General features: G+C 29.1%; 2 protein-coding genes across 8 annotated transcripts in view; both read left to right on the top strand.

Moving 5' to 3' along the window:
* Window positions 1–26,030, top strand: part of LOC123305000 (protein lap4) — a 236,780-nt gene that overhangs the window by 134,132 nt on the left and 76,618 nt on the right. The gene's annotated exons all lie outside the window — the stretch shown is intronic.
* LOC123305001 (uncharacterized protein K02A2.6-like) lies at window positions 10,773–15,381 on the top strand. The gene is made up of 2 exons (XM_044886591.1): window positions 10,773–11,206; window positions 14,506–15,381. The coding sequence occupies exons 1-2, from the start codon at window positions 10,960–10,962 to the stop codon at window positions 15,243–15,245; spliced, it is 987 nt and encodes a 328-aa protein (XP_044742526.1). The 5' UTR covers window positions 10,773–10,959; the 3' UTR covers window positions 15,246–15,381.

The raw sequence follows: 26,030 nt of genomic DNA on the forward strand, positions 1-26,030 counted from the left end.
AATCATCTGCGAATGCAATATCGTCCTGATATTTGATTCTTTCAAAGATAATGGCCATGGCACATAATGGCCAAATTTTTATAGTTAGTTTTCTTCCATATGCACAGAATACCCCACTGGAAGCGAAACTAATTTATTTTTATTGTGCAATAATACTACTTTAAGACTAGTTTTATATAATACTACTATATAATGCTATATAATACTACTTAAAGACTAGTTTATGTTGTTACTAATATTTATAAAAACCTATGTGATAGGTTGTTTTGAATATTATTCCTGTTTTTGGGAGGTCAAAATCTATAAGAAAATGTAAAAAAATCTCATGCAGTTTTTTAGTCGCAGACCTGTGAAATCTTTAACAAATCGTCGCTTGTATGAAAATAGTTTTTTAAAGGGATAGCAAATCAACCTGTTTGAAACAAAATAAATATTTCCACTAAAACAGAATGTCGTACGAAATATAATTTAATATGTTGATAGAATGAATATTAAGAGATGGCATCTATTTCTAGCTAGACATAGTAGACAATTGAAAAATGGTCTTAAGGTGTGGCTGCTAATATAAATTACTACAAATGGTAGTTGTAATTGTAAATATGTATCCATTTCATAGAGTTATAAAATTTTAATAGACTATGTCATTATTAATTTATTACTTTATAATTTTTAAATTACATGAATATTATACGTCGAAAATTGGAAATATTCATATTTCAAACATAAAATACTAAAAATGAAAAAGTTAAACGTCACCTCTAAAAGCTTTCTTCCAAATTGAGCTTTTAACAGGAATGAAAATTGGTAAGCTTAGGAAACATTTTTAAATTTTAACCATCTTCAGAAATTATAATTTTGCATTTGAAATGACCTTAAATTCAAAAATTAAAAATTCTGCCTGTTCTTATATACGACATAATACTGCAACCTGGATTTTTCGAAGCATGTACAGAAGTCTATGAAACGTAGGGCAGGCGCTAGCAGATGTCTTGTGGCTTTAAAAGGATGGAATTGAGAATTTTCATGTATTTTTTACAAGCATGATCGATTTTTAGATGGTTTCACATAAATTTGTACTCTAAAATCGAAATGTGAAAAGTGAAATAAATCACTATTTTGTAGTGACTATCACTATTTGCAAGTGGAAAGTATACTGCTATTTAAAATAATAGTAAACTTCTCACTAGCAAATAGTGAAAAGTCACTATTTCAAACAGAGATTACGTTCAGTTTTTGTTGGAAAATGCTAATTTCAGGAAACTAAACTAACGGTTGAACTACAAATCAAAAAATTACCTAAAAAAATAGGAAATGACCCATATAACTCGAGCTCGAATTTTTAAAGCACATAGAGCTCTTCTCTATGCTTACAGTAAAAGTTAAAGTTACAGACAGGACTGAGTATTTCGTGCATAATTTTAATTTTACTCATTAATAAGCACGCTATTTTAATTATTATTTAAAACTTAATTTAATGACCGTAACAGAGGGCTCTGGAAAATAGGCAGGGGATAAACCTTTCCTCTTTTTTAGCAATATTGTGAAATATTGCTAATCTGCTAGTATCTCGTATTATTTTGTACCACTAAAATAGTACAAAAGTTGAGAAATTTTTATTTTTAAAATAATAAGAATTACCTAACTTGATAATAATAACTCTATATAAAACTCTTTAATCAGTTTCTTAACACACCCAAGTTTTTTGGCATTTATGTTGATGATAACCAGCTTAGTAAATATGTTTACATTACATTATGTATACTGTACTCACTTAGTGAATTTGAACATTTTATGAAATGTATAGCTTTTTCGTGAAATTTATAAATATAATTATTCAAAATCAAAATCAAGTTCAAAAAAACATCTATCAATTTAACATGGAAATCAAAATAATTTAAAAAACTTCACGAAACTATAAACAGGATTTATACCCTGTATATATGAAATATATATCAAGAATTACTACTTTTAGTCCCAAGTGTGTAACGCTTTGAAATATTGATAATACGAGCAAAATTTTACATAGTTGTTCCTAAAATCGCCTAATTAGTCCATCGCCTGTCTGTACTCAGCCTGTCAGCACGATAACTGAAAAACGAAAAAAATATAACAAACTGAAATTTTTTTAGCGTGCTCAGGACGTAAAAAATGAGTTTGAATTCGTAACTGAGCTACTTAGGCCAATTGGGTCTGCAGTCCGTATGACCCATCTTGTAAACCGTTGGAGATAAAACAAAAGTTTTAATAAATTTAATATACACAACTTTTGTATGAAACATTTTTTCGTAAACATCACTATTTACCCTTGAAGGCACAAATTAGGACAAAAGTTTGGTATCCTTTTTCTCCAAAACTATAAAAGATAGGGACTTCAAAATTTGTAGATAGCTTCAACTAGTGGTCTTGTGAATGATTCTCAGAATCAATTGTTTGTTTTCACTCGTTAGTTTTGAAGTTAAAGATCTCTTATGTCATGCCCAATCAGACATTTGACCAGGATAAGATTACAGCATTTCCATTCATGTGATGAAACACCAAAATTAAGACATTCTTAACAAAACAGCGATGTTTTTCTAACGTATCAATATTGAATGATATTGCGTTTTTTCAAGCATGAAATGGTTTTACTAAAATCTCTTTTATCAGAGCAAAAAATTAAATTTCATTAAATTTCCTCATTTTTACTATTTTTGGCTTCAATATTGATATTTGGCAGTAGCAATTTTCTACCATAAATATTTACTTATTTATGCAGCATTTGGAATTATTTCCACAGAAATGTTAGATTCGGTAATTTATCCACAACATATGTTTTTATATTTTACAAAGTCTGGGTATACTTCTTATGAAATGCACAATTACATGAAATGATCACGACAAGTATAAAATATGACTTAATTTTAAAGTTAAAACAACGATAATAAATGAATAACAATGATGAATCATACACTCATAATGTAACTAACATTCATATTAATACAACAAGCATGAATGTGATGTGAATATTTAACATAATCGAAGGATGGATACTTACTGGCTTACTTGAATGAAATCATTCTCATAATATAAAAATATGATCAAGTATGAAGTACTAATCACAAAAAAATTTTAATATAAACAAATATTCACAAGGCCTTAAAATATTCTATGGTTATTGACTATTAAAAGTAAAATTTGATTATGAAAAACCACTCCGAAAAAGATTGGAGTGGTCAACTGTGCCCTAATTTAAATTTTAGTTACCATATCATAGAAAAAAAAAATTCTCTCTGACTTTTTCGAATTGCTTGTTAAAAATTCGTTTCTAAATATATAGATTCCAAGAATCACATCGAAAATAATGATTTTTTCGGTTATTTTCAATGACAAATGCATGTCAACCTTTGTAGCTCAGTCGGTTAAGGCGTACCCAATTCCATCCTAACAAAAATTAATTTAATTATTAGTTGTGATGGGCTGGTGTAGTGCATGGTATATGCATGAAGGAGTTGCACTCAGCCTCTGAAAATAATTGAGGAGCTAAATAAATGAAATTATCAGCGGAAAGGTGATAAAACATATATATGGTATATCACAATGGGCTATATAGCCTAAGTGTGACAAAAAGTAAAAACAGGAGGAGCCTTCGCACAACTAAGAAACATCTGAGACTCAAAACCAAACTGAGAATTTTTGAAACAAATGTAAAGTCAGTACTACTCTACGGTTGCTAGACATGGAGAGTTACCAAAACCATCTCTAGCAAAATACATTCATTAACAACTGTCTTAGAAATATACTAAACATATTTTGGCCAAATACGATATCCAATGTTAACCTGTGGAAGAAAACAAATCAAGCACCTATCGCTGACGTCATCAAGCATAGGAAGTTTGGCTGGATCGGCCATACGGTAAAAAAACTCCTGAAGACATCAGCCACCAGGCACTTGATTGGAATCCACAAGATAGGAGAAAACCGAGAAGACCTCGCATCACCTGGCGAAGAACCGTATAAAAAGAGGCAGAACTGGAAGGCAAAACCTGGAGTGAAGTCAAGAGTCTGGCCAGCAATCGTGTTCCCTGGAGATCCTTGGTTGCGGCCCTGTGTCCCTCTAGTAATAAAGAAATGAAGACAAGTCAACCAAATGACAATGCATGATGATGGGTACTGGGACTATAAATGCTTGAGTCCATTTGTCCATATCGTACTTTTATGAAGTCTATTTTTGTGAAATAAAATTTAAAGCATATTAATTAAAAATACATGTTAAATAATAAATGATACAAATAAATGTACATATTTTTTATTTCGTAGAATTTGATAATGAATGTTGCTACATATTATTTGACTAATCAAAACTTCTCTATGAGAATAAATTGAATTATTTTGAGAATTTCAAATAAACTATTGTTTATTATTTTTATTTTAAAAAGTATCTGAAAATATTTTTATCATTTTTCTAGCTATGTGTATTGATTAATATGTTTTTAATCGACGTCAAAAGGAGGAGGTCCCGTGTGGTATATTCACAACACATTCAGATTGATATTTTTGCATTTTTGCTTTCTCGACATATTTAGTAAAACGTAAAGTTATTTAATTATTTACTGAAGAATGTTGCTCCGCTACAATATTGTCAAAAATTTTTAGATAGTATGCACAGTAAGAATATATGACCTAAGAAAAATCCCTGTATGCTTAGATCATTATAACTACACAACGAATTTTGAAGCAGTTTTTTCTAATAAAAAAAAAAAAAAGATGGAGTGGTTCAAGAGGAAGGTTTTTATGTATAATACATGCATTATATACTAAAGTAAGGGGTGGAAAAGGATATGCTTCAAAAACTTAAAAAGTTGTGCATCGATTAAGCTCAAATATTAACAAGATATACAACCAGCTTCAAAGATTGTTCTTATCTATTTTCAACCTTCGGGAGGGGGGGTGTGTAAAGGTGAAGCGAGAAAGTGGGGATGAATAATCGAATATTTTCAATTATACCCAAATACACCCAAAACTGTACCCCTACGCAAGGGGGGGGGGGTGAAAGTAGGATTGTTGCCCAGCAAAGAGGGTAGTTCACAGCTATTGGGATAACTTTTTTGTCTAAGCGGAGATTTCTTTACCAGCGGAGATATATTCACACACAATACTCAGTATGTGATTAGTGTTGACAATACTCTACTATAGTTGTTTCTGTTACAACTAATAATATAACTTTTCATAACATAATTTTTCCGTAATTTTTCATTGAACTGTGTGGTGAATAATTTTCAATTTTTTTAGTCTTTCGGTTTCATTTTCCTTTTAAAAAGTATTTATTATCAGTTTTTTTTTATAAAATTGTTATATTTATATTTTTATACCTGAAACGTATAACATTGATAAGGCTATCATTTGTTTTATAAAACAAAAATTATTTGTTGTTTAAATATTGGGAAAAATGAAAACAAAGCAGAAAAAATCACAATTCATTTTATTAAAGATATTGTTCTTCATTACGAGAAAAATCGTTGGAAATGATTAAAAAAAATTTATTTAAAAAATAGTGTTTCCTTGAAGCCTTTTCAATCTTTACAAAGAGATAATACTGAGAATAGAGAAAAAGAACCTGAATAACATCATATCATTTTTAAGCAACATGCAAATTTGTTTTTGAACATATGCCTCTTCAGAAACAATAGGGTATTATCGTTAGTCATAAATAAATCATGAAATTTGAAAAAAGTTAAAATTTATGTAAAAATATACTTAAATATTCTGATTTCGAGTCATAAAAGCACATTTTTCTTTTAAAATATTAAAATAAAAAATCGTGATTTTTAAACTGTATATCACGTGACCTAAAACGCGGGTAAGCCCTGCTGTGATGTCAGAGCGGTATGAGTCATAGACCATCAGATAGTTCAGTGTAGACAGCTGGGTATAATATATACAAAGATAATAAATATTTATATTTATTATAATCAGATGTCTATGAATATATCTGTCAAACGTATTTGTGTTATTTCGTATAGTGATACCCATATTACGTCATCAAATTGGATGCCCGCGTTTTTGACAGTTTAAAAAAGGTTTAAAATTTAATTTAAGTTTTTGGCAAGAGAGCGTGTGTATTTTTGGAAATAAATTTTTGGTGGCTTTTTATTAGCAAAATCAACATTTTGAAGTACTTTTTCAAAAATAGTGGAATACCCTATTGTCTAACGATTGGAACAAGTACAGCTAAATGTTTGTATTTACAATAGAATGGGATTGAATTTAAAATATGGAATCATTGATACAAAACCAATGAAGTTAAATAAATAAAATCATTACTTCTATGAAAGATATTGATTTTAGTTTAAAGTCATGAATTTATTGATGGAAAATAAAATTTTACTTAGTTGAAATATATAATCGTGTAAATATAGCGAACCGATGAATTTAAAAAAAAAAAATTCCTTTGCGTTTACTTTAAATATAGAATTTGTTTAATTACGAACTTATAGCTGTTATGTCTAGCCCAGATGTGATTGTTTCAACTACACTAATATTGTTGTTATTAACTTACAGTGAGTTTGAAATAAACTTATTGATCATTTTTATTACATATAGCATGTTTGTGTACACATATATATCAACCATCAGTAGCGCAGTCGAAACAGTACCTATCTAATTATATACAAGACTAAACCAATTATCAACTCAACCCGATTTATGTATTTCTGGATCAAAATTAATCTCTTTATTGGATTTTATCAAATTCGAGAAAAAGGATTTATAATCTAATAAATTATTGGATGCGTGGTTTCTGATAATATCATCGGAAAACCCAATACGCAGAGAGATTTCCGAATTGATTTCTTGCAGTTTGTGAGAAAATATTTGTCTACTAGTCAAATGAAATGTGACCTTTGGATTTTAATAAATCATAAAAAATTATCATTTTCATTTCTTTTACGAGGGCAACGTATTAAACAACAGAACAGAAAATTTCAAGTATTTTACGAGAAATATTTCTATATGTAGAAATTCAATTCACTATTAATATTAATATTCGTAGTATAACAAGTGAAATTTACAAAATTTAAAAAACCCCCCGACAACTGTTTCGGATACGAAATCCTAAACGCGCATTTGAAATATATCTAAGAACACCGCCAATTTTTAGTTTTTTCGGGTACGGAACCCATTTGCACTTGAAACATAGCTAATAACACTCTAGAATAAATTTCTTTTCAAACAAAATCAAAATCGGTTCATCAGTTTAGACTACGCTACGATGCCACAGACACACACACATAGCGGTCAAACTTATAACACCTTTTTTTAATTCGAGGGTAAAAAACAAGCCATAAACGGGAAATTTTTTTAGGCGATTCAGCTATTAAAAACTTGTAATTAAAAATCAATTAAATTTCTATATCTACTGCACTATAAATATTAAAATTTTTTGAATCAGCACATGCACATTATGAGGTTAATCAGGTTTAATTTTGCATGCCCTGGAACCATAAAATACAAAATCATTTATTTATAGTTCAATTAAAAAAATTAAATGAAATGAAACAATAATAAAAAAATAATTTTCCCCGATAATAATGTGTGTCGATCGTTTAAAAAAAAATGTATACAAACGTTAAAATTATCTCCTTTTTTTTTATTGTGTAATAATGGAACGTTGTAGTTGAACGCAGAGAATGGAAAAAGCACACGAGATCAAAGAGATGTTTTCTAGACACACAATTTGCATGTAACATGAAACACAACAAGTGTTATATTTTATACGTGGCGTATCTATTAGAACTGTCTATATGTTTTATATGGGTATGAGCTACTCTATTCGGTTGTCTTCGAAGAATCTTGCAATTGACTTACATACAGTCAATAACGGTTGGCCTATTCGTTATTTATTTTTTATTCAATATTAAAATATCTTGATAATGAAGACAATCATGTACAAAGATATACAGTGTGTTCCACAAATACTTAGCCCCTAGAAACACCAAAAATTTTCAAACAATAGTCGCTGGATTTTGAACAAAATTCGTTTGTCTTAAATGTATGTCTCAAGTGTATGGATATCACATTTAGTCCAGGCGATCTACCTGAAAAAATAGCTGATTTGTAAAAAAATTCCTAACAGGGTAATCTCAACGGAAAAGAGTAGAGAAAATTATAACAAATATACAGGGTAATAAATTCAGGAGCTGAATGTTGGCAGTCGTAGAACAGTGGGGATTCAACGGGGTAAAAAAAGTTTTTTTTTTTATTTACATATGTTATTACATCATTTATTTATTTTATGGCTATTGATGTTCCAAATAACTAGAAATGTTTTTTCTTTTTATTAGAATTTTAAGAAATTCATGATTTTCGAAAAAACTAAAAACATACTACTTCAAGCAAAAAATTTCGTTTAATTTGCAAAAAACTGAAAAATCGAATTTTTTTCTTCTCAATTTTTCTACTATACTACAAAATGGATATTATATATTAATATATCTTATAAAATTCGATGAAAAATATTTTTCATCGAAAGATTTCATAATATTATTCGTATTTGTTTGAAGTTAGAAAGTAAATTTCTCACGAGGAATTATAGATGAAAGATTTCGCGATGTTTTGCGATTTTTGTGGTGGTATGTGTATTTATCAAAGGAAAAATTGAGATATTACTAATTATATTAATAAATAGTGCAACAATAGATTTTGGGGAACAATAACTGGGCTAGTAATTCACCTGCCTATTTTTTCTATCGTTATTTTCGGATTTCATTCGCATTTCCTTAAAAAAATTTTTTTTTAATTAAAATCTACAAGAATTTTTCAAAACAAGTGAAAACAAACAATTGACTGAGTTAATTGTTGAAATACCATGCGTAGACAGTGTTGATTACTCTATCACATTACGCATACTTACATAACGGATAATCCTATATTAATACATATTATAAAATTTGCATCTAATGTGTGACCTTGTGAGTAAACAGTGATGTTTACAAAAAAATGATTCAAACAAAAATTGTTTATTTTTTTATAAGGAACATTTTTTACTTTTAAACTTTTGTTCTATCTCTAACGGTTTACAAGATGGGTCCAAGGCCCAATTGACCTATGTTACTCATTTACGAAACTCAAGTTCACTTTTTACGTCCTGAGCACGCTGTAAAAATTTGAGCTTGATATCATTTTTCGTTTTTAAGTTATCGTGTTGACAGACAGACGGACAGACAACCGGAAATGGATTAATTAGATGATTTTATGAACACCTATACCAAATTTTTGTTCGTAGCATCAATATTTTTAAGCGTTACAAACTTGGGGCTTAACTTAATATACCTTGCATATTACATTGAGATTATTTTTTTTTGTTAATAAAGGGTACTTGATTTTTTTCTTTTAACCAAGCGACTGTTTTCGAAACAAAAATAAAAACAATTTTGTTAGACAAGGATATAAAAACAAATTTTGTTAGACAAGGATGAGACTATCTTCTCACCTTCTCTTGCGAGATGTTATCGCAAATTTTTTGAAGAGAACCATTCTCTTTTGCATGGAAATTTTGTCGAGTCAACTGCTCATCATTAAACTTGAGATGTATTAAATTTTGTTTGGATTTTTATTTGCCTAAAGTTTGGGAGACGGTCCGCTATGTGGTTTCATCTATTTAAAAGGAAAAAGTCAGGTATTTTTTGAATCAAATAATGTAACACAAGGTAATATTTTCTTTTTAATACAAAATAGTAATTATAATATAATTTAATAATTATACAATTATATGTAGATGATGTTTTTTTTTAATTTAGGGTCGTTTTTGTTGCTTTGGGCAAATCAATATTAATTTAAAAAAAAAAAAGGGTTTTCTAAGTTGCCTGTGTTTTGAACTTGACTTGATAAATTTGTTGTTTCCATTGTTTTAATGTATTATGAAGAATCTTTCATGATCCTTCTAAACATGGACACTATGCTCCTCATGGCAGTATTTTTTGAGTGTCAGTTAATCCATTTTGAATTATTTAACGGTTTATTCACAGTAATTTAATATTTTGTATATTTTTATATTTTTCCAAAATATACACTGTTCTGTGGTACAAACCTTTTAGGTTAATTAATTTTTGATACCTCTAAACATAAAAAGTATCACTAACTGTGGTGACATTTTGTTTGAATGTATTATTTTCTACATTTTATTTATTTTTCTTGAAAACAGTGGAAGTACGGTTTATCACTTCAATTTTCAAAATACTACGCATATTTTTCAATTGATTTGACATTTGATGTTCATAGAGGTATTTTAAAAAAAAATAATAGACTTATATATATTTATTGGCAGAATTATGCTTAAAGTATTGTACGAGAGTTTATTTTCAAAATGATAATAAATTTTCTATTGTGATAAAGATAGATTTTTTTTTGTATGTAGTGATAATAAACTATTTGTAATAATAGTATTTATATTTGTAATAGTATTTTTGATGTAATAATAGTAAGACTGTTTAATTCAGATTTTTGAAGTTATTAAATAAGACTGAAACTTTTATGATATTTTTTTTTTGATCATTCCCTGATTGACAGGATTTCAGGAACGCATAGACAGCCTAAAACGATCTACTTAATTCAAGGGCCCAGCATCTCTCCATATTTTTGAGTTTTAAAATATATTTTCACATTCTAATAAAATCCTTTTATGTAATATAATTTTATATTATATTTTGAAATTTTATTTTCATAAAATATAATTTTCACAGATTTTCAAATTTATTAAATAATATTATTTTTTATCATATTTTTAATTTTATTTTCACATGGTAGCAAGTAAAAAGGCTTCATGTAATTTCCTTTCATTAAAGTTATCTTGTCAATTGGGAATTAAATCAAACTCTATTATATCTTTTATTTATTAATAATATTTATTTACAGATTTAATATATATATTTTTTTTACATATTTGGTCAAATATTTCTATCTGTCTTTACATTTTATTAAAACACCATGCCAACGACAAGAAGAGGTGCTGATACTGCTGGCACTCCGCAACCTTTACCAGGTGGTCAAGGTGGTAATCAACCAGGTCCTTCACCAACACGGGATGACTTGTTCACAACACCAAGTGCTGCGTCAGCAATCAACATAGCAGCAATTTCGACTCAAGTGGCGGCTACATCGCACATACTGAATACTTCGGCAAACCAAATGACAGTGATGCAAGACCAAATTCTTCAACAAAATTCACAGATAAGTCTATTAACTCAAACTTTATCCAATTTAACGATCAGTTTATCAAACAATGCTTTACCTTTAAGACCAGACCAAGCTAGTCATCAAACTAATTTTTTTGCTAAGCCGAGTATTGACTCGTTCATTAATAAAGTTACTATTCTAGATATATCGATTCCAGAAAAAGTTGTGGAATTCATAGTTGATACACAACATTTAATCGACATTAATTTTTTACCGTTAGAAATGCTCTTAAAATCATTAATAAATAGATGTGCGTTAAATGCACAAGCTTTCTGGGCATCTTGCATAGCTCGTTCATTAGACTGGGAAGCAATTAAAAACAACTTACTCGAAATTTATATCCCACCTTTGACGAGGCAACTATTGGTTGATAAACTGGTACGGCGAACTCAACCTGATACAGAAAAGTTCTCCACTTTTGCTGCATCCATTATAAAATTCAGTAAAATACTACTAAAAGAATTATCTGAAGCACAGATAATTGAAATTATTTTTGCTCATGCCAATACGGCTATCTTGACAATTATGGGTTTAAATCAAATACCCGAAACTTATAATGATTTGTCAAGGCTGATCACAAAAATGGAAGAAATTCAATCTAGAATGTTGCCACCAATTCAAATTGCAAATGCTTCAACTCAACAAAAAACTAATTCTACAAACAAATACTTTTGTACATATTGCAAAGGCACTAATCACGATTTTAGGCATTGTTTTAAACGGATCAACAAAGATAATGGATCACCAAATATTTCAAAACCAAAAAACTAATAATAGACCCTAAATTTTATTTATTTAATTTAAATTTAAATTCATCTTCTTTACCTTTACAAACTATTTTTATTCTAGGTTATCCCATTTTAACACTGTTTGATTCAGGGGCTTCTATTAACGCGATTAAAACCGCAACCCTAAAAAAATTACAACTTATTGATAAAAATATAATCACTAAATCAACTAATAAAACAATTTCATTACCTGGTAATAATTTTTTAAAATGTTCCTATTTGGTCAATCTACACTTTAAAATTGACAAATTCTCTTGGAACCAAAACTTTTACATTATCGACAGTCTCCCCTTTGACGCGATTTTGGGTGTTACATCGCTAAAACATTGTAATATTATTCTCGATTTTTTCAAATCAGTTATTAAATTTTATTTTGAACCTAATATCGAAATTCCCTTTGCTGGTTTTAACAGTAATAATCGAATTATTAACACGATTTGTGAAGCCAAAATTAATATGAGTGCCAAACAAACTAAAATGTTAGATTCTTTAATAAAAAAATATAAATGTATTTTTTCAGAAATCCCTGGCCTTGCTAAGGATTATGAATATAAAATTAAGTTGAAAGATAACATTCCGGTTTGTAAAGCACCATATTATTTAGCACCTGATAAAGCTAAACTTTTGGATCAACATATACAGCAGCTAGTGAAACAAGGAATTCTTTCTGTTTCAAATTCAAATTATAGCTCACCTGTATTTTTTGTTAAAAAAAAAGATGACTCTTATCGTTTAGTCGCAGATTACAGATTCCTTAACAAACATATCGAATTTGATCCAATGAGTTCAGCTAATATTAATCATATCTTTGCCAGTTTAGGTAATTCGAAGGTTTTCACGCTGTTGGACATGAAAAGCGCGTTTCACCAAATTAAATTGTCAGAGGACACGAAACATGTTACTGCAATCGTCACGCAATACGGTACTTGGCATTATAATCGCTGCCCTTTCGGTTTATCTGTCTCAAGCCAGGCCTTATCAAGATTTTTGAACTCTAGTTTAGCCGAATTTCGGCATAATTTTCTTTTAATATATTATGATGACTTGATTGTTCATTCTTCGGACGTCGAATCTCATCTAAATCATTTAAATTTGTTATTCACTAAAATTAAAACACTCGGTATCACAATTAATTTAGACAAAGCTCGTTTCTGCATGTCTAGAGTACGTTTACTAGGTAGCGTTATATCCGCTGAAGGTCGTTTTATTGACCCTTTAAAAGTTCAGGCTATTAATGAAATGCCTATACCTAAAAACGTTAAAGAAGTTATGAGGCTCGTAGGAGCGGCTGCGTTTTATGCCAGATATATTCCTATGTTCAGTCAGATTGTAGCACCACTGAATGATTTAAAGAAAAAGAACATCAAATTCAAAATTACGAATGTGCATCTGGAAGCTATTTCAACACTAAAAAAAGCTCTAACTAATGCTCCAGTTTTAAAACATCCGGATTTTGAAAGAACTTTTGTGTTACAAACTGACGGTTCATCGACTGGACTGGGGGCAGTTTTACTTCAGAAATATGAGGATGGTTTACATCCCATTATGTACTGCTCTAGAAAATTGAATTCTGCAGAATTAAGGTATAATAGTCACGAGTTGGAAATGTTAGCAGTTATAACCGCTTTAGATAAATTTAAAGATTTTTTAACAGATCGCCACTTCATTCTCCAAACTGATTGTCGTTCTCTTCTTTGGATATTTAATACACCAAATAAATTCAATAAGCTGTCCAGGTGGATTCTTAAAATATCCCGATATGATTTCACTCCGGAACATATCAAAGGAGAGCATAATAAAATGGCGGATTTCCTCTCTAGACTATACGAATCAAATGATACAATAGTGAATAGCGAGAATAAATTAGAGCAAGAATCAAATGATAAATTTGTTAAAATTAAAGAATTGCATAGCGCGGACCCAGGTTATGCAATTCTAATTAAAAAGATAACCTCTTCTCTGGATTCATCTGATTTAGATTTGCTTAGTGAACAAATTCGGAATGATGTTCAATTGGACTCTTTGAACGTTATAAACAATACGAATTTTGATTTTCTATCCATCAAACAAGAACAACGAAATTCACCTGAATGTGAAATCATTTATCGCAACCTTAAGGCTAAGATGAATGTCCCTAATTTTTGCATCAAGGATGGATTAGTTTTCAAACTTGTGGGTAGGAATCACCTAAAACGAATTTTATTACCCGAGTCATTATTGAATTATGTGTTGAGATATTTTCACGACTCTAAATATGCAGCGCATTGTTCGGTTATTAAAACGTTCCGTGAAATTAGTAAAATCTTTTATTATAAAAACTTGTATGCAAAGGTTAGGGATTATGTCAGAACCTGTAAAGTCTGTCAGGCGATTAGACCTTATACACGTAATGATAAGGTCCAATTGAGCACTTCCATTCCCGAATTTACCTTTCATACTCTTTACGTTGACTTTATCGGTCCTATTATTAAATCTCCCGAAAATTACAAATATATTTTTTCTGTTGTAGATGGGTACAGTAAATACGCTTTTGCATATCCGTGCAAGAAACAGACGACGGATACGGCTATTTCGATGATGCAGAAGATATTTCTACAAAATGGATACGCAACGGTGGTGGTATCTGACAACGGTCCTGCGTTTTCGTCTGTGAAATGGAAGACCTTCCTATTCAACAATGGAATCAGAGCGTCCTATTGTTCGAGTTATACGCCATCATCCAACAAAAGCGAATGTCTTAATAAGCAAATTAAGTACAACCTGGGGTGCATTCTTAAAGAGTATTCGATTCAACACAAAAATTGGTCGAAATTTCTCAACTTTGTAATATTTAACTACAACAATTCATTTAAGAATACTATAAACACTACACCAGCAGAAGTTTATTTCGGAAGAAAATTAATAACGCCATTTATTATCATCAACGAGCTAACAAATTTAGTCACAAGCTCTGTTAAACCGTCGCAACAGCAAATTAACGATGCATTAAAACTCGCCCATCAACAACGTCTTAACAGAACTTTGAACAGACCATCAGTTTCAAAGTACAGAATTGGACAATTGGTGATGGTTAAAAATTTGGCGCCGAACATCAACAAAAATAAATCAGCCAAATTTACAGCGAAATACAACGGACCGTATAAGATACAGAAATTCACATCTCCAACATCGGTTAGATTAAAACCCACTAACAGCAATAAGTCAACTTTTGGAATGTCAATCTACAATCTTCGGCCATATTATAAATGAGGTCATCATCGAAGTGGTTGTATTCGTTGACGGGTAATTTCTCATATTTCTAGTTTTCTAACTGCCTTATTTCACTAAGCTAATTTAATTTCTATTTAGTTTCATTAATAATTAGCATCTCGCTAATTTTTTTTTTGCCCCCTGGGGTGAGATTATTTTTTTTTGTTAATAAAGGGTACTTGATTTTTTTCTTTTAACCAAGCGACTGTTTTCGAAACAAAAATAAAAACAATTTTGTTAGACAAGGATATAAAAACAAATTTTGTTAGACAAGGATGAGACTATCTTCTCACCTTCTCTTGCGAGATGTTATCGCAAATTTTTTGAAGAGAACCATTCTCTTTTGCATGGAAATTTTGTCGAGTCAACTGCTCATCATTAAACTTGAGATGTATTAAATTTTGTTTGGATTTTTATTTGCCTAAAGTTTGGGAGACGGTCCGCTATGTGGTTTCATCTATTTAAAAGGAAAAAGTCAGGTATTTTTTGAATCAAATAATGTAACACAAGGTAATATTTTCTTTTTAATACAAAATAGTAATTATAATATAATTTAATAATTATACAATTATATGTAGATGATGTTTTTTTTTAATTTAGGGTCGTTTTTGTTGCTTTGGGCAAATCAATATTAATTTAAAAAAAAAAAGGGTTTTCTAAGTTGCCTGTGTTTTGAACTTGACTTGATAAATTTGTTGTTTCCATTGTTTTAATGTATTATGAAGAATCTTTCATGATCCTTCTAAACATGGACACTATGCTCCTCATGGCAGTATTTTTTGAGTGTCAGTTAATCCATTTTGAATTATTTAACGGTTTATTCACAGTAATTTAATATTTTGTATATTTTTATATTTTTCCAAAATATACACTGTTCTGTGGTACAAACCTTTTAGGTTAATTAATTTTTGATACCTCTAAACATAAAAAGTATCACTAACTGTGGTGACATTTTGTTTGAATGTATTATTTTCTACATTTTATTTATTTTTCTTGAAAACAGTGGAAGTACGGTTTATCACTTCAATTTTCAAAATACTACGCATATTTTTCAATTGATTTGACATTTGATGTTCATAGAGGTATTTTAAAAAAAAATAATAGACTTATATATATTTATTGGCAGAATTATGCTTAAAGTATTGTACGAGAGTTTATTTTCAAAATGATAATAAATTTTCTATTGTGATAAAGATAGATTTTTTTTTGTATGTAGTGATAATAAACTATTTGTAATAATAGTATTTATATTTGTAATAGTATTTTTGATGTAATAATAGTAAGACTGTTTAATTCAGATTTTTGAAGTTATTAAATAAGACTGAAACTTTTATGATATTTTTTTTTTGATCATTCCCTGATTGACAGGATTTCAGGAACGCATAGACAGCCTAAAACGATCTACTTAATTCAAGGGCCCAGCATCTCTCCATATTTTTGAGTTTTAAAATATATTTTCACATTCTAATAAAATCCTTTTATGTAATATAATTTTATATTATATTTTGAAATTTTATTTTCATAAAATATAATTTTCACAGATTTTCAAATTTATTAAATAATATTATTTTTTATCACTATTTTTAATGTTATTTTCAACATATATGCATGGTATAATGAATACCTGGAATATCAAATATATAGTAAGTCAAAATTTATTTACTTATTTTAGTCGCATAAAGGAATACATAAAATAGCCATTCTTAAGCAGTTCTCAATAACAGCTTCGATTTTGATGATTTTTTTGTTTTATGTTTCTTTTTATATATTTATTGTTTAACATCAGAAATCTTTCAGATGGGGGAGAATAATCTGGAGGGGGAAAACGCAGTGTCCGGACTGATATATTACTAAGTGACTGACACAACCGCTTATTTTTAACATTTCTTGCTGTTTTATGACTGCTAAAAAAACCAAACTAAAATTTGTATATTTTACAACCATTATTACAGCGCAATATCCCATCCCAAAAGTTTTATGAATATGTGCATGTTTTCCATAGAATAATAACAATAATAATTATTGTCAAGAGAATAACTGAAAAATGAGGATACACGCAAATTATATCAAATTTTGCTAATTAATTAAATAATTTTTTATTCAAGCAGTATGCTCCAAGCAAGATATTTTGATGTAACTGATTTATTTTGATTAAACTTTGCCACTGTTTAAGTATTTATACGTAAAATATGGACAAAGTCGAAGGTGGAAGGGGAATTACATGTTTTCACTTCAGTGGGATTTTTCAAAAAACAAGTGAAAACAAACAATTGACTGAGTTAATTGTTGAAGTACCATGTATAGACAGTGTTTATTACGGAATCGTTTGTTTTTCACGTCATGTACGTCAAGAAAGAAAGCAAGCCATACATACATGCCACAAACATATGACTGATATCTCCATATAATAAATACTATACAATGTTCTACCTAATTTGGCCCTCACGGGTAAACAGTGATGTTTTCGAAAAAATGTTTCTAACAAAAGTTGTTTATTTTTTTATACTACATATTTATAGGAACCAACGGTTTACAAGATGGTCCCGCCCAAGATCCGCTTGGCCTAGCTTGCTCAACCTCACTTTTCTTTCAACTTGATATCTTTTTTCGTTTCTGATGTATCGTGTTGTCAGACGGACAGACAGACAGACAAAAAACCGGAAATGGCCTAATTTTAGGAACACCTAAATCAAAATTTGGTTCATAATATCAATATTTTTAAGCGTTACAAACTTGAGACTAACCTTAATATACCTTGATACATTTCATATATACATGGTATTATAAATAGTACAAATTACACAAAATTTGCTGACCTAGTGTATTGATTAATTTTACGTAGGTACACTGGATAATTCAAAGTTATAATTGTCGTATATTATACTAGCTGTGAACTACCCGCTTTGCTGGGCAACATCCCCACTTGCACCCCTCCCTCCACATTTCCTTGCGTGGGATAACAGTTTTGTAATGTACACGTCATGCTCTTTTATTTGATACCCCACTTAGGTATATTTGTAAATATTCGATAATTCCTTCCCACTTTCTCGCTACACCTTTCTACCCTCCGAAGGTTAAAAGTAGATAAAAACAATAGATCTTTGAAGCTGGTTGTATATCGTGTCAATATTTGAGCTTAATCGATGCACAACTTTTTTAGTTTTTGAAGCACATCCCTTTCAACCCCTATTTCAACCCGTTACTCTACTATAATATGGATGTATTATACATAAAAACCTTCCTCTTGAATCACTCTATCTATTAAAAAACCGCATCAAAATTCGTTGCGTAGTTTCAAAGATTTAAGCATACAAAGGGACATAGGGACAGAGAAAGCGACTTTGTTTTATACTATGTATTGATAAACAATAAAAATGTTGAGCAAGGGAATGGATCAGTAAACACTCTGTAAACATTTTACACTATTTATCTGTTTTATATAAGCTAGGGAAAAAAATTGAAAATACTCACACGACATACAAAACTATTTTATTAGATAAATTCTTATTAAACTCAATCAAATAGATGCACACATATTGCTTTTTAAATTGAATTTTGTAATATCATTTGTTCAATCAAAAAATGTCTTCTTTTTTTTATTATTTTACCCTTTGGGTATTACTTGGGTATTAGGTTTAGCCCTTATTTTGCAATGGATAGAATATTTAGTTCTAAAATAAAATAAAGAGATGATCATAAAGTATCTTATTTTATTTTCATTCGATTATCTATTTGCAAATCGTTAAAGTAAAATTATAAACACTACACTGAAAAAAAAAATAACCTCATCCCGAAGTTGGCCGTTTCAGTAAGAATGTTTTTAAACAATTTCCTAATGATTGGAACAAGTACAGATAAATATTTGTATTTCCAATAGAATGGCATTGAATTTAAAATATGAATTCATTGATACAAAATCACTGAAAAAAAATGATTACTTCTATGAAAGAGATTGATTTTAGTTTAAAGTTAGTTGGAATATATAATCGTGTAATTAAAGAGAACCGATGAATTACAGAAAAGAGAAAATTTCTTTGCGTTTGCATTAAATAGAGAATTTGGTTATGATGATCGTATATCTATCATGTCTAGTCCATATTTGATTGAGCCAACTACATGAGGATTGTTGTTTCTAACTTACAGAAAGTTTGAAATAAACTTATTGATCATTTTTATAAAATATACCATTCTTTGCATATTCATCAAGCATCGATAGGGCAGTTGGTTAAGCTGTAGACTTAGGACACTAAAATCAATAGTAATCGATATGTTGCTGGTTCAAATCCGACTGTTAATTTAACCAAACCTATCAACCAAAAAATCAAAAACCCGACGTTAAGTTACATCTGAAAAGAAAGAAAAAATTTCAGTAGTTTACATTTAACAGTTGGAGCGCATTCAAATGTAGATCGACTTATAAATCTTCCCAATAGTGGGCCCCCCTGCTATTAAAGTCTCTATGTAAACTACTGAACTCGTTTCTTTCCAACGAAAAAAAAAATAGTTTTGACGTGAAACTTACATGTGATCTTTCCATTTGAGACAAAAAAAAATTTTATTCAAAACCCCAATTCTGCTGCTCAAGGTCCGCCGAAAATCTATGTCACGATACAAAAATTAATGAATTGAAAAAAAAAACAAATTTGTAAACAAAAAAAGATTTAATTTTAATTACAAATTAAACATTGCATAATATAATATTACTCAAATATTTAAATTTTCATTTTGTTTTTCTTATTTCTTTCCGCTTTATAGATTTTAATCTTTTGTTTACAAAAACATTTACATTTCATAATTAACTGCAGGTATATTACTTATTTGTTTTGATTACAAAGTTGAACTGATTATATGTTATGTACGAGGAAGAAGCTATAGGTTGCAACGTTATTAATAGTTTATTTAATAGGAAGTTTGATTATATTCTATTCTAAAATTAATTATATTTTATATATAAAGCTGTCTGAAAACAATTTACGTTTCTCTTAATACCTATATAATTTATAATGATATTTCTGCTATATAATGTCGTTGTTGTACATGTACAAACAACCCGCACATATGCTGTCGGAATTAGGTCTTGGGCAAATTCATTCATATTGCAAGATAAGATAGGTTTTGACATCCTGATCAAACGTTTCAATAAGCAGAATGATCCAAATCCAAACGTTTCTCAGTTATGTGCGTTGGAATAATAAAAAGCTACAGAGTGGACTATTTTAATATATTATGGCTAGTAGCTCGTTTTATAGTAAACCAACCAAAAAATACGAAATTAAACAAAAGCTGTAGAGTCATGTTCTGGCATCAGATTGAACCTACTTCTCCGGGTTGTTAATTGTCAATTCAGAGCCTAAAAGGTAAGAGATAGAATTGCACTTTAAATTAGCAAGTTGATTCTCATAAAAATCCAACAGTTTTTTGAAAATCATCAAGATCGTCAAATCGTTTTCAAGCTATCGAGAATAATAATTCAAGCCTCGAGAAATTATGCGAAAATGATCATCAATCTTTCATTCTTTAAACTTTCTTGACAATTTTTATAAACTTTCACGAAGTTACAGATAAAAATGATCTACAGTTATCAACTCACTCTGCAAAACCATTGAAATTTTAATTTCAATAATAATCTGTAGTTTAAAAAAATCTTTCAACGATAATTTCAAAGTATTCAACTAGAATGAAGTATTTTAAACGTTTTAACGAAAGCAAAAATTACTAAAAAATAATTAACTTTAATATTGAAGTTTATTAACAAGTTTCAATTTATTATAAAAGTTATATGCGTCTTTTTAATTTTTTTTCACATTTCAAGGAGGAAAAATAATTATATCGTCGATAGAACAATTTATTTACCTTGAATTTTGCTTCGTAAGTAATTTAAGTACGGTAGTCTCAAGTGAATTCTGGTTATAATTAGTGTTTTTCGAAACAAAAATAGGGAAAATATACGCCTACATAAATTAATCTATTAATTATATACGACAGATTACTCAAGTTTGTTAATATGTCATTTAACAATCAAGAAGGTGTATGAAAAGTAATCGAACTTCTTTACCTGTTTATTATTGTCTTTTCATTTAACAGTACGATTAAATTTTTATGTATAAGCTGAAACTCGTTAAAAAATCTAAGATTTTATTTGTATGTAAATTTTCTATCGCCCAACCGGGGCAAATTAGTATTTAATAAAGTTTGGCTTAATCGACTTATTTTGAGCTTTACTATACCTTGAAGAACCTACAGAACTTTAGAGACACCATAACAGTAATACATTCAGATTACACCTTTCTAGTCTACCAAATTGAAAATTATAAATTTTTAAATAGATAATTGAAAATTTTAAAGATTCAGTGAAACCCATGGGTTTAACTGACTATAGGATTATAATCGGGTGTAATTTGTATATTAGAGACTAGCGTGACAGTAGGATGAAATCTTGTACACAAACACTTCAGAGCAACTGTAGCTAAGTTCGAACATTGACGCAATGTATATATAAAAAGCTGAATTTTTGATACGTTATTAATTGCATGTGCATAAAATAATTTTTTTTAATGATCTGAAAAAGGGTTTTTATGTCATTATTTTCGATAATGTTGCTCCTCCACGTTCTATACAAAGTAAAAATCTACTACTTTATTATATAAATTTATTTCTTGTATAAATTATTGCCTGGTAAAGCATTTTATAAATATCTTAATCCAAAAGATAAAGAAATTTACAACAAATTTTCTTCCGCCAAGAGTCAAAAGATGATTATTTTTAATTATTTATTATTTTTAGTAATGAAATAATTATATAAATCCGATTTCTACACTGAAAAATGAATTTAAAATATGAATTCATTGTTACAAAATCACTGAAGTTAATTAAACAAAAGCATTGCTTCCTATGAAAGAGATTGGTCGCTGGTTCAAATCCGACTTGAAGAAATCTAATATTTTTTAAATAAACCTTATAATTCTGCCCATGTGGTTGTGTCAATCACATCACTAATTTGTTATAATATTTATAAGTGGTAGAACCAATCAAAAAAACATTGTTTAAAACTATGTTGCATTTCAAAACCACAATATTTGAAATTTGTTAGACATTGTATTACTTTCATACAAACAACTCATGTGTTTGTGTCAACTTCATCACTCAACCCCGTACGGTAGTTGTATCATATCGGTTGTTATTAAGAATTTTATTTTCAATGTAGTGATATTAGATGCTATATTTGAATAATTAATACACAGATTAATTTTTTTACTTTCTGTTAAAAAAATTTAGAGTGTACTGTGTCCGATCAACCTTAAAACGGATTTTTAAACTTAAATAATAATTAAAAACTAAAACTCGGTATAGTTTTAAGTTACGGACATTCCTAGATACATATCTTGTATAGGCGCCAAATATAAAATATTGTAACATTTTTGCATTAAAATAATTTTAATTAATTATATTTTATAATTAATGTAACAGTCACACAAAAGGATATTAAACATAATTATAAGTGTTTTATATTTATTAATAGCTGTACGTGGTGCGTCTCGCATATGATGTTTCTGTACTTCTTACAGTTCGCGAAGTTGTTCTTTGTTAATAACAAGAACAAAAAAATCTAAGAAAAACTTGTTTACAAGAATTTTTATTTCATTTGCAATAGTTGTTTCATTATGAATAAGGTAAGATAAGATTTATAAACAGCATTCGAATATAATCATTTTAATTGCTCTATTGGCAAATGAAGTCAGAAAATGAATTACTCAAATTAAAATTAATTTACCTTTTGCCGTCAGAAACCGTTTTCATTGTGGAAAAAATCTAAAGTTTAATTTGCTTTCAATATATTATGTAAATAGTAAAACCTGGTTAAAATATAGTCGTTAAATTGACATGTTTAGGGCGTATTTATTAAACATTTCTGTAAAAATTAGCCGGTTGTTGATCAATTTTCATCCCCTTGTTTTTGCGACATGTTGGGGGTGGAGGTCACGCCAAACGGTCCAGTATTTTTGTAGGCCTCTATTATTCTCTCTTATTATATTCATTTATCTTGCATTCAAGAAAAAAGCAAATGTTTGTTCTAATTTTTTCAATAAGTCGTTTAAATGACATGTTTCTCGTCTTCCACAATGAAAACGCCCCAATTTCAAAGTTTTCGTAAATGTAAACGTTATAAGTTACACTGAAATGAAGCCACTAACGAAGTTTCGTAAGAGTGTCAATCACGAAACTACACTCCTTGATTATTAGGCTCCGATATATTTGCATTAAAAAACCTCTTTTACCTGGTAAAAGAGCCTATGTTTACTTCTAATATTGAGATTTAATATCCTGCATAAGTTGGAAAAATAAATAATAATTTATCATTTTGAATAGTGTGGTTTGTAATCACGTTTGTTTTTTTGAATTTGCGAATTTATTCAGAAACAACTAATTTGCTAAATTGATTATTTCAACCTTACTATTTGACAAATTGAGTAGCTTCTGTGAGTGATAAAACATGAAAAGCCTTCAAGTTCCAAAAAATCCTAGGTTCCTTGAAATCTCAATTTTACACACTCCATTATAGTTATTTGTAAATATTTCTCTTATGGAGAAATTTCAAAAGACGACATATTTTAAAAGTTTTTGATAGTTTTCACTTACAACGAATAAAAAAAAATTATAGTTGAAAATAAACATATTAGCAATGATATAGAAAAACAAGTAAAAACAAACAATTGACTGAGTTAATTCTTGAAATACTATGTATAACGGTATTGATTACTCTGTCACATTACACATACATACGTGTCACACATAGTTATACTCATATAATACATACTATAAAATTTGCGCTCTCACGGGTATTAGTGATATTTACGAAAAAATGTTTCAAACAAAAGTTAATTTTTTTTAAAAGGAACATTTGTTACATTTCAACTTTGGTTCTATCTCTAACGGTTTATTAGATGAGTCCTACGGACCCAAGACCCAATTGACCTGTGTTGCTCATTTACGACCTCATGAACTTCACCTCAGTTTTTACGTCCTCAGCACCCTATAAAAATTTCAGCTTGATAACTCTTTTCGTTTTTGAGTAATCGTGATGACATATAATCAGGCAACAGACGACAGACAGACAGGCAATCGGAAATGGACTAATTAGGTGTTTTTATGAACACCTATACCAAAATTTTGTTCATAGTATCAATATTTTTAAGCGTTACAAACTTGGGACTATACTTAGGATGGTATATTTCATAGTTACCTTGGTATATTTCATATACATTGTATAAAAATTTAAGACTGGCAAAGATATACAAAATTACGTATAACCCGTCAATTGCGTTTTATTCAATTTCTGTGAAAAATGTGAAAATTTTAATAATAATATTTTGTGTACATAATACTTAATTTTCTATTTGATCTTACTTTTCTTAAATTTTCGGAGCTTTTTCTAAACAAAAATTCTCTTGGCAGAAGAAGACCTTAATTTTTAATGATGGTACTTCCTTCAGTTTTTGAAAGATGAAAAGAGATGCCGTGTTTCTTTCAACAAGCTATTTTTTTCGTCAAACCAATAATTTAGTTAAATTTTACGATAAAAGGATGTACACTCACTGTCAGAAAAAGTGCCACAGTTAAAACCATTCTAAGCGTACGCATCATATGTTATGTTATAATAGTAACACTTAGAATGTTTTAAAACGAGCATTTTTTGTGACATTGAGTATACGTGTATCGAATTAAACCTTCTACAATCAAAAATAATATATGATGATTTGTTGACATTCTCAGTACTAAGTACCAAGTACTGACTACTTTACTTGCTACTTAATATTAAGTAAAAATATGTACATAAATTTTTATTTTTGTTTTTGTTGTACCTATAAATTCATATAATAAATGGTATTAAAAGATAAAATGTTACATAAAAACAGCATTAAGAAATAATATAAAACAGTCGTATATTATAATATAACTTTTACATGTACAAAAAAAAAAACTCGTAGCGTATGAGCTGCGTTAGCTAAGCGAATTACTTCAGTGATTGAAAAAATAGTAACACATTTTTCTTAAAGTCGAATATTGCATTTTAATTCTACAAGAATTTTTATTCCCAAAACTAAGTGCTTAGAGAAAAAAATCACAAGAGTACTTTTTTGCTTAAAATTGATCAAAAAATACAAAAATATTTCTTATTTTGAAAAAATTCATAATTTTGTACTTTACGTACCTCCCCCCCCCCTCTTGTTTATCGAATTTTCTAACTAAAGAACTTGACATTTTAAATACCAAAATCCTTCTTGATACCAAATTTTATTCAAATCGGACTTAAATGCAACCGCTAGAGAGTTTACAGACACTTAAACGTATAGATATATATGTATAAATTTTAACGATGGTCGTTTTGGCATCTATTAAGTAGGATCGATGAAGATTTGAAGAAATTTTTTTCAAAATTCTATCATCAGTACAAAAGCAATACTTCCATACCTTCGGAAATTCGCTAAAAAAAATTGTGAGCAACAGAACTTCTTCACCAAGGTCATATTTTCCCTTTATTAGGTGTTTCTTATGATTAGAGGCTTTTAATGTAAAGATGCGCAAAGTTTACACCTACAAAAAGCACTTCTAAAAACCACAAAATCCATGATATTTTGCAAATAAAAGGGGAAAAGAAGGCTGGGACATTGTCCCTTTCAAAAGGAATTTCCTTTACACCAACCTTCATTTTAATCCCGAATTTTAGTCCCGTAACTCAATTTGTAGAGGCTGTGGAAATGTGCAAAGTATTTAAATCAACTCCCG

The sequence above is a fragment of the Chrysoperla carnea genome, chromosome 1 (genome assembly GCF_905475395.1).
Source record: "Chrysoperla carnea chromosome 1, inChrCarn1.1, whole genome shotgun sequence".
Taxonomy (NCBI): Eukaryota; Metazoa; Arthropoda; class Insecta; order Neuroptera; family Chrysopidae; genus Chrysoperla; species Chrysoperla carnea.